This window comes from Ixodes scapularis, unplaced genomic scaffold (assembly GCF_016920785.2).
Source record: "Ixodes scapularis isolate PalLabHiFi unplaced genomic scaffold, ASM1692078v2 PGA_scaffold1__304_contigs__length_218370807, whole genome shotgun sequence".
NCBI classification, from domain to species: Eukaryota; Metazoa; Arthropoda; class Arachnida; order Ixodida; family Ixodidae; genus Ixodes; species Ixodes scapularis.
Window position 1 is genome coordinate 33,660,953 of NW_024609846.1, and position 10,383 is coordinate 33,671,335.

The following is a 10,383-nucleotide window of genomic DNA, read 5'->3' on the forward strand; positions in this document are numbered from 1 at the left end:
TTCCAACACATTGCCTTTGTGGTTAACACCTGTTATGTTAATAACTGGTGTTAAAATTATACCAGTTATTTTAATGAACCACTGACGCATTTGAGTGACCATAAATTATTTTCATGATAGTGCAAATTATGCAGTCGTAATCAAATTAGACACGTTTTAAAATTGTCAATTCTTACTTCTCTGAATATCTCGATTAGAAAAAAATGGGAGACCTATATGGCTGTTAATTCATAGGCGCCGAACTGTTTACGAAAGATTAATCATCGTTAGTTGACTTCGTAACCTATAGACTTGGAGTAAGACAGCACTTGTTCTCTTTCCCTCGCAGTTTATGACAAAAGAGGGTTCTCTCTACCTCGCCTACACCAACTTTAAGAGCAGTCGACTTGGACCTGACATGAGCTGCGTCAGAGCGAACAGAATCGCCATGAACGAACCAAATCAAGAAGTCGCTCATAACGTCACGTATTACGACAGGACCGCCGAGAAAACGTGAGCGCATACAACCCCGGCCGTACTCCGCAGCTCGGAGGAAGTGGAGCGAAAGCTCGCTCTGCAGATAACCGTAAATGCTGGAAACTTTTGTTGAAGAACACGTTTGATGCGAGCATAACTCTATGCAAACGCATGTTGTAAAAGCGAGACGGAAACATGTTGCGGCCGTCGAAAGCAGTTTCGGTATACGTAAGCAATACGCCCTTTTCAGAATTCCAGTGAGCAACATTAGCGGTCGGGTTGGCGCCATTATTTGGCGACCGCCAAATAACGGCGTTATTCAACCCCATGTACTGGCGCCACTCAGCCCCATGTATTTGAGAGCTCCGACAGTTGTCATTTTTGTACTAAAAGTTTTTAGAAAACCATAAATAAGTTTTGAATAAGATGTTAGTTCTGAAACTTTGGAATCTGAATCTCACGGCTGGTGCTACATTTTGACAAAGAATAAGCGTTCGGCGGCGCGTAGTTTATATTTACGGTGAAAAAGAGCCTGTCATTTTCGGCGCGAGACACCTTGCACATCACATAACTTCACACTTTATCCTTCATTACAACATGCTGTTTGTATTTGCATGTGGAGGAAGTGTATTTTATTACAAGCAATTAATAAAAAGTGTCACTGACGTGGCGGTCAATATTTCTTCTCTTACAAACAAGCAAATAAGCAGTTATCGAATTGCCTAACAAGTATGAAACCTGTAGTGCCAGCTTACGAACTGAGAAGTTGATCTATCGCTGGTCGTGTTTTTTAGATTTGCATTTGCGTGAGATTCTTGATATAAATTTTAAACAGTTCTAGTATCATCCACGCCGCAACTACATCGAAGGAACATCTCCAAATGCTGTTTATGAAAACACTCAGCTTGTTTAAACTCAGATTGATTTGGACAATTAATTGTTTAACTTTAATTTATTTTCAGCATGAGCTTGACAAAGGTGTATCGCGCTATCAGCTCGGAGGGTTACACCACAAAAAATATTCTTATATCAACAGTTCCAAGGGGTAAGTCATTTACTCGTGTTCTTACAATTCGTTTTTTTTTGTCATTCCATTGTCGATGAACAAAGCATGTTCCGAAATTGCTCTTCCTTTTTTTGGAACAAAAAATAGTTAAACTCTTGTGATTTTTATTTAAATTTATAGTGCGTGATGAGCGGTATCATCACTTCAATTCAACTCATTGTCAATAAGTAATTGCTACAGAAATGCACTTTATGCAATATTTGGGAACGTTCTTTCCCAAGCTGTTCTTCCTATTTCAGATCCCAATCACTTCCAATCAGACCAAGCAACTATTTTCATTGCATAATGACCACCGATGTATTTGTTAGTGAGCGAAGTTTTGAAGTCTAAAATATTTGAGAGTTCAACATAATTTATGTCTATGTGCTTGTGTATATCTATTTGTTTTGAACGTTTGAATTATATTATTATATAAAAAATTTGCTATGTCAATATGTTGTGGAATGTATGCTTATTCTTAAATGTTTGTTGACGCGTACTAATTCCATTCAACTTTGTTAAATTTTTATAGAATGTTACAGCTTCCTAAAAAATAACGCAGAATATACCTTTGACGTATTTTGAATAAATAAATACCTGAATAAATATAGTCGCGCACCATATTGTCTAAGAGGTAGGGCTAGTATGATGAGCATTTGTATTCACATGTAGCAGTTAGAGACAAAAATAAAATATAAACTGACTTGTAGGGTAGTGGAATAAATTAGGGATGCCGCGAACTTTTTTCGAATCGAAGTTTCGATGATCGAATCAAGCGGTTCGAAAGGTTCGAAAGATTTCGATTTTTCGATTGTTTACATCGTAAAATTCGACAGAAGTCGAATTTTCGAACTTGTTAAGCTAAGAAGTTCGACGTTTTTCGAACCGTCGAAATTATTACGCTAAAAAATTCGATATTTTACGAACTTTCGAACTTATTGCGCCTCAAAGTTCGATGCTTGTCGAACTTCCGAACTTGACTGACCAAAAAAATCGATGAATTTTGAACTTTCGAACTTATTTATCAAGAGAATTCGAAAAGCTTCGAACTTTCGAATCCTGAAAAGTCAGAAGTTCGACGAACTTCGAACTTTTAGGGTAAAAGTTCGACGTTCGTCGAACTTCGAATGACCGGCGGACGGTTTCATTTGAATTCAAGTAGTGAGGTACATTCGTAATATTTTTTTCTCTAACTTTTACACGCGGTGCTACGTTCCTTACGAAAGACAATGCCGTTTGTTTCAATGTTCTGGCATGCTTAGTTTTAAAGAAATAAATTCCCGAAGAAGCGAGGAAGGACGACGGGTTTTTGACGATTATCGTTTGTGCCAGATTTGAAGCGCGCTGTAGCCGAAGCTATTTATGGTAGAGATGTTATACTTTTTTAAGAATGCTCTATGTATAGCCTAGGTAAGTGCCGTCTTAAGATGTGATTATTGTTATTCAACGTGAGTTTCGAAGAAATGTCCAAACATGTATCTACATGCAATTATGCCCTAAACTTGATATCTATTTTTGTCTAAGTTGTTTGAGGTATCGCATTTAAATTAACACCACATACAGTACATATCATTGCCATCTGCAGAATACAAAATAATGTATTTATTGTTTTTTCACGTTAAGGAATAAATTAACTTATTTGAGAAGATTTCTAAGAGTGTTCAAGTTCAGCACGTCGTTAAAAGAAAACTTTTTTTTTTCGCTTCACGTTCCTGGGACGTGTTTCTTTTAGCCTGTACACATTTTGGTAAAAGAAACTTGTTTCGAAGTTCTGAACCTCTGAATATGCAAGAATACAGCACTTCCGGCGAATTCTTGATAGTTTTTTTTTTCAGCTTTTTATTCTTGCTTTATTTTTATTATTATTATTGGCACAAGTATTTAGGTCGAAAAGACATAGCTTTGAACTTCCGAACCACTAAGCATGTGACGAGTAGTGCCTTCTGACAACGAGTTTCTAACAATGACCATCTACGCAACTTTTATGCAGTGAAGAGCGACAGTAGCGATATATATGCATAAATAATTTCAGATTAAAATAAGCTCGACCACGCCCTCTTTCCCGTATTGTTTCCTTTAACAGTCCGAAATATCTGGAAGGGGGGAAGGGAACTGAAGACCCCCCCCCCCCCCCCCGCTACCCTCTTTCCCCCCGTTTTTCCTCTTCCGACGCCACTTGTATGGTAGAACGCTCCTCAACCTCGAGTTGTGTCGGCTTTTGCGAGGCGATTCCTCCGTCCCAGAAAATAAACCTCCAGGACAATTACAAACTTAACTTACTATATGCCAGCGTCACTCGGGCGGCGTTCGATCGGATTACTAGCAGCGTGCAGGGGGTGGCGAGGTGGTTTGCCAGGTCGCTTCAAGGTATTTCTGAGCCTCAACCTCCTGCTCGCCCCTGGCCCTTTCGAACTGGACGAGTCTCGTAAAACAGTGTGTTCGTGTGATCACTACTGCGTGATGCAGGTTAAACCCCCCCTTCCCCCCCCCCCCCCCCCCCCGGCCTGGCGGTCCCAGTTACTGATCTATGGTCACAAGTCACTCTGCAGTGGCAAATATTCCAGCACATTCGGGACACTCGTCGTCTCATTTAATTGCCTGACCAACTTCGCAGAATCTAGATATCACACCCTAACTTTTCTAAACTTGATTTTGTGGAAACCAGTAAGTCGTGAAAACGTTATTTGAAACAAACTGTGGAGGAATTTGAAAACTGGACTTCGAACTTTGAAAACGTGGACTAGAAAGGAATTCAAAATCTTCACAAATTTTTTTTTTCGAATTTAGCGTTAAAAGAAAATCGAAACCTTCGAACTTTTCGAACTTTATGCAGAAAGAATTTCGAAATCTTCGAATTGTTCGAACTTCATGTCTATAAAAATTCGAAGCGTTCGAAGTTTTCGAAGTTTATTTCCAAAGAATTTCGAAGTCTTCGAATTTATCGAACCTGAAGTAAAAAAATATTCGAAATATTCGAATCCGAAATTTTAGAGACCGTGAAAGTTTCGAACTTTTCGAATTCGAAACTTCACTGTGATCGAAAGTTGCGAATTTTTCGAATTCGAACCTCGGTCAATACGAAAATATCGAAATTTTTCGAAATCGAACTTCAGTTCGCTTCGCAAATATCGAAACCTTTCGAAATCGAACCTGGGGCGGTTCGCGACATCCCTAGAATAAATTATCACCCCCACTCTATCTGAGCGAATGAAATCCCCTCATCACTGAAACGTTTCTGTATTTTTTCCCTTGAATCTAGAGGGGAACAATATTTACGCAGTCGCATATGCTGGTCCGGAGTGTGCCATATTGCGAGACGACGGAAACAGTAATGGTGAGTCCTGATTTAGCTCTCTATATAGTTGTATAGAGCTTTCTATGAAATTGTCATTCATTCGAACACACATTAGATAGTGTTTTATTGAATCAAAATAACTATTTTGTGAACCGTTCCATATTTGTTGACCACATTCTTCTTCTTAAAATGGCTTTTTGGTTGTTCCGATTATTTCAGAATCGAGTTGCTAAACACACTTCTTCCTTCCATACTTTTCAGCCTTTCCGGTGGTTGCTTCGCACTCTACCTCTCGTTGCCACTTGAGTGTTTGTTTCTACAGCGGAAATGTTAAAGGCTAGCTTCCCCAGTATCGTGTCCGCGGGCAAACAAATGTCGACACAAAACTCCGGACAGCTACCGCCATCTATGAGCGACGGCGGCAACATTTCCAACCTTTCCACTCTGGCTTGCCGACTTGCGGCCGCCATTACTTCATTCCCACCATAGTATCGCTTCGCTGGTCTTTCTTCTTCACCAGAGTGGAAAAACTGGAAGTTTTATATGAAGTGTTTTTCTATGATCCCCCGAATGGTTGTCTTATAAAGCTCGTTGATTGAAACTCTCTTTCTTACTACATACTTTTCGGCAAATATTATCACTCGATTGCCGAATCTAGTGAATATTTATCGGTGTACTACGTGCCTAATAAAGAGTCCGTATTACAATACTATTTTTTGTTGCAGTACAAAAAATCCCCCAAAACACACACGCGCACGCACACACGCACACACGCGCGCGCACACACACGCACACACACACAAACACAAAGCTCTGCTATGATTGGAGGTTTTCTCTTCTCTGCAACGTTCGATAGTAAGTGGAAAGAGTGAAGGGCTTTGTGGGAGGAGCTCTTCGCACATTTCTTAACCTGCAACAGACTATAGGATGGAATGTTTCGCATTTTAGACATGCATGCGGACACTAGTGTGGCTGATGTACTCGCACGCAACAGCACTGATTCAAAAGCTTCCTTGTCGTGGCGTACTTCCAAAGGTAAACGCAGTTTATTTCTACGACCTTTCCTTCACAGTTCTTAATGAAAGTCGCGGGGATTACCACATCGTAACGATAGTTGATTGCGGCTGATAGATTAAAGGAATACTGAACCAAGGAATTTAGTGTCCATAATAAGTGGCGCACGTTCTTTCCACGAGCCAGCAGCCGCCGGTGTGCGCGAGCACGCGCAACAAAAATGACGTCAGAGACCTCCATTCGCGGTTAAAATGACAGTGAAATGTATGGGCTTCGGGCCAAAGGAGAATAAAGACAAGTTTTTCATCTACTCAGTGGTGTCTGGTATAAAAGGTAAGCGATTAATTGGTCTAACAAGCACGTAGCTTCACTTGTAGAGATGAAAAGCCTGTCTTTATTCTCCTTTGGCCTGAGGCCCATGCATTTTACTGTCCTCTTAAGCTCGAATGGAGGCCTTTGACGTCATTTTTGTTGCGTGTGCTCGCGCACACCGGTGGCTGTTGGCTCGTAGATAGAACGTGCGCCATTTATTATGAACTCTAAATTCTTTGGTTCAGTATCCCTTTAAAGACGAGCACTGCGGGGCACTTGTTTTGGGCTCGTTACAGTAAACGCCCCTTCGAGTATTCAGCAGGTGGCTAGTGTCCAATCGCAGACAGGGATAGTCGAACTCTATACAAATGTTTGGAGGTCAGCAAGTTCCCCGTGCATTACCAACCCTAAGGTAAGTGGATCTTGCGAAAGCAGCGCCATTACCTTCCCTGCCTGTTAGCCGGACAGAAACAGATTCTAAAATAGAGACGACCGAACCTCGCAGGATGATTGACTCATCAATCTCAGTTGATTGGCTCATCGATCTCAGTTGCCATAGAAATCGCCAACTCGGTTCATTCAAATTTTCGAAGCTTCAAAAGAGTCGTTCTGAACCAGTCGCGCCAAGACCAATATGGAGAATCATCGTACTGAAAACGTTCCTCGGCCAAGATATGCGTCTTTGGCACTGTGCATACAATAAACTTATCAATCATGCTTATCTCCGCAGGTCTCTTACAATGGTATTGTTGTTCTTCCGTTCTTAAAAACAGTAAAAATGTTCTTCAATGCCTCCATGTACCGACGCCGCATGGGGTGGCATGCGAACATGTGCGCTTGTTTCGCCCGTATGTGGATAAAAAAATCTCGGAATCCAGGAAATGTTTTCATAAAGCAACTGTTCACCGGGAATTTGACTCGGCGCACCAAGAGTGAAGAGGTCAAGTCACGGCCGGACTGGAAGCGCGCGCTCTCTTTCTCTTCTTACGGCCTTTGCAATTGTGGCAATCGCCACCTCCCGCCGCAATTCGCGGGGGGCGCTGTCACTTCACTCCTGGGCTGCCCTTTGCCGTTTGCACAGAGCGCGTCTCACAGTGTATCCCAGCGCTGTCGCAACTTGCGGCCGAGATTTTTATAGCCTTTGACACCTTATCCCTACGTTGAGACATTCAGCCACTATCTAATGCGCTTCTGATGAGCCCAAAACGGTGAATATTTGACGCACATCTCCGAGAGATTCGGGAGTTAAAAGTAGTAAGTAGAGACAGCGAATTGAATTGCGGAAAAACTATACTCGACTTTACCTCTAGGACTTCTGCAATCTAAAACAGCAAGAGACGGACCCCTTCTACGTGGAGGAAATTTAAATGCTAAGTAATTCTTACACTCTCGTGAAATGTAAGCAGGCCCAATCTATCTATTGCCGTGGTCTGCATCATCATTTCATAGGCCGCACATGAAGTCGGTCAGCTGCTTTAGACGAGGGTGTATCTGCACAATTTTCGCTCAGTGCATATTACAGCCTAAAGTGCTTCCCGAGCGAGGGCTTGTGCACATATCCAGCTGATTTTTTTGTTTCTGTCCGTGACCGTCTTTGCATGCTTAATCAGAAGTATTATGAGGAACTTGTTGCAAATCAAACCAGCCAAGCGCTTTGAGTGACTGTTGTCAATGTCCTCTGGGCAACTTAGGATTAGCGCATCTTCAAGATAGGGTGCAATGAGTGGTTGCAGAACTTCGTGCACATTTGTACGCGGAAGGAGTCTTAATAGCCTTAAAAAAAAAAAAAGCAACAATGTTGTCTAGAAGTGCGAGGAACCTAGGATTTGGATAATGAAGTCCGCTTTTATCCTGACCTTGCAATAAGACGAACAGAGGACCACCTCTGTTACTCGTAGTCTACAGCATAACACAGGCGTCGCACCCAAACTCACTGATGAGTTTCACCAGATAGCCACCGACGTACACCAGACCAGAGTATGTCACGGATAGAGATGGAGTGCAAGGCTCTTTCTGTTTTTTCAGGTCAGTGGTAACCGAGTCGGGCACAGCCGCTGCCAACTGCTCAGAATCTGTATTTGCTTAGAAGGGGCCTTTTCTTTGACAATGTGATCAAGGGCTGCTACGACAGCCCTTGCATCAAGCATGCCATTCCCTCCACACATGGACCGTAGTCGTCCAAAGACTGCTTCAACTGGGTGAAGTGGGGTGAGGTGGTTGCGCCCCTGGCGGCAAGCAAGTGAACTTCATACGGAGAAAAAATGCCATTGACTCCCGGGCGATTGCAAAGACCGTAAGAAGAGAAAGAGAGAGCGCGCTTCCAGTCCGGCCGTGGTCAAGTAAACACTGCTCTTTTCAAGAAGCAAAGGGGGTAACCATACGGGGAGCTTGGGGTTACATTCCCAAGATCCATTGACATAAGCTAACCTCAGACCATTGCTGCGATAAACACTGATGTCATACAGTCGGCACTTGATCACGTGGCCGCTTATTCAGCGCCCGAGATAAGGCAATACACTGCTTCGTTTGCTCTAATATTTTTTTAAAAAACATTTATTGGTTGGAGAAAAGAAAATTAGCGTGACCTATGAGCAGCAAGAATCGTGACACGGCCCCTTAAAAAAATAGTTAGGTTTTTCTTTGGTTTATTGGAAAAAGTATTGTCCCTCTATGTGTCATGGCGCAACGGTAACCGGACAAAAGCTCACCGGACAGAAGCTCACCGGACAAAAGCTCGCCGGACAAAAGCTCACCCGTTTTTTCACTGACCCGGACAAAAGCTCACCTCATTTTTTTTTCGCTACCCGGGCGAAACACGGGCTGAAATAAAATGCGGGCACGATGGACATTGCACCATTTTTAGGTGAACTTGTACCCCATCCCACACAAAGGTTTACTACGGTTGATCGAATGCCATTTTGTCGAAACATGTTTTAGAGAACGAGCACGTTTTATTGAAGCACGTTTTAGAGAAAGCAGAGCCTCAGTTTAGAGATATGCCGTTTATCGAAAAGGGGACGCTATTCAAAAAAGGCGTTTCTACTTCGCGCGTGTATCACTGGTGCGCGTGTTAACCCAAGCCCCCTCTGCGCTCCCGCTGCTTTGCGGCGGCAGTCTGCGGCGGCTCACTACAAAAATTTAACTCACCTGACTTATTCGTACACGCCGCTTCGCGGTGGCCGAATTCCCCAAAAGGAGGCTCATCGCCTTTTTCTCTAAACTTCGTTTTTCTATAAGACCAACATGAAATTTTCTCCTGGTGAGCTTTTGTCCGGGTCTGTTAAAAATGGGCGAGCTTTTGTCCGGTGAGCTTTTGTCCGGTGAGCTTCTGTCCGGTGAGCTTTTCTCCGGTGAGCTTTTGCCCGGGATTCGGCGCAACAGCTGCATAGGGTTGTGTCGACAAGCGTGCCTTTGACAAATCCACTTCCTTGCTGGTTTTATGTATCCCTGGATTCATTATTGCTATTGCAGGTACTTTCAAGGCCTGCGAACTCTGGGTGCGCGAGAGCCCTTCGAAGAATCCGGCACCGTGTTGCGACTTTATCTTCGACCTTCTGTGCTCCACTGGTTACAAGTTGATAACGTATTACGAACCGGTTTGCACGGCCGATGATGAACAATAAACAGGGCTTCGTGTCGAGCTGATAACCAGACTTTTTTTGCATGCCAATTACACTGATAAAGAATTAAAAAAAAATCCACCAGGACTCCGAATAAATGTGATATGTTTTTGGTTATTTGAACACGTGGCGTTATAATTTTCGCTGTTATGAGTGCGTTGTTGAAACTGGCAGCAGTTAGTGTCTTGTAGCAATTCATTTCCCCAATGAAAAAAAAAACACAAAAACATGCGAGGTTTTAATACATTTTTAGCAGAAATAATAATAAACAATATAAAAAAAAAACAGAAAAGGGAAAAGACAGACGGGCAAAGGAAGAGGACGTGACACGTCTGTGTCTCGTACACTTTCTGTTTTATTCTTTTTGGTAATAGTATACTTACACTAACACGCTGGTTAGGAATATAATTCAATGAATTATGCCAGAATAGCGTTCCGTCGTTCCTGAAAACGATGTCTTGAACGTTCGGTGATGGTTCTCAGCTGTTTTTAGATCCCCTTCCCTTAATTAGATATATACCAATTACTATATGATAAAGTTAATACAAGGGTGCAGGTGATCTGGCTAAGAATTGCCATTTTTAACTCTAAAAAGTGGAGAAACTCTCCAGGTTTAAAAATGTTAGTAAATGATACTTTGT

The 10,383-nt window shown here is 42.4% G+C and overlaps 1 protein-coding gene across 1 annotated transcript; it reads left to right on the top strand.

Annotated features, from left to right (window-relative positions):
- Positions 1–342: 342 nt before the first annotated feature.
- LOC121836039 lies at positions 343–9,753 on the top strand. The gene is made up of 4 exons (XM_042290677.1): positions 343–492; positions 1,419–1,501; positions 4,761–4,835; positions 9,594–9,753. The coding sequence occupies exons 1-4, from the start codon at positions 398–400 to the stop codon at positions 9,743–9,745; spliced, it is 405 nt and encodes a 134-aa protein (XP_042146611.1). The 5' UTR covers positions 343–397; the 3' UTR covers positions 9,746–9,753.
- Positions 9,754–10,383: the final 630 nt, after the last annotated feature.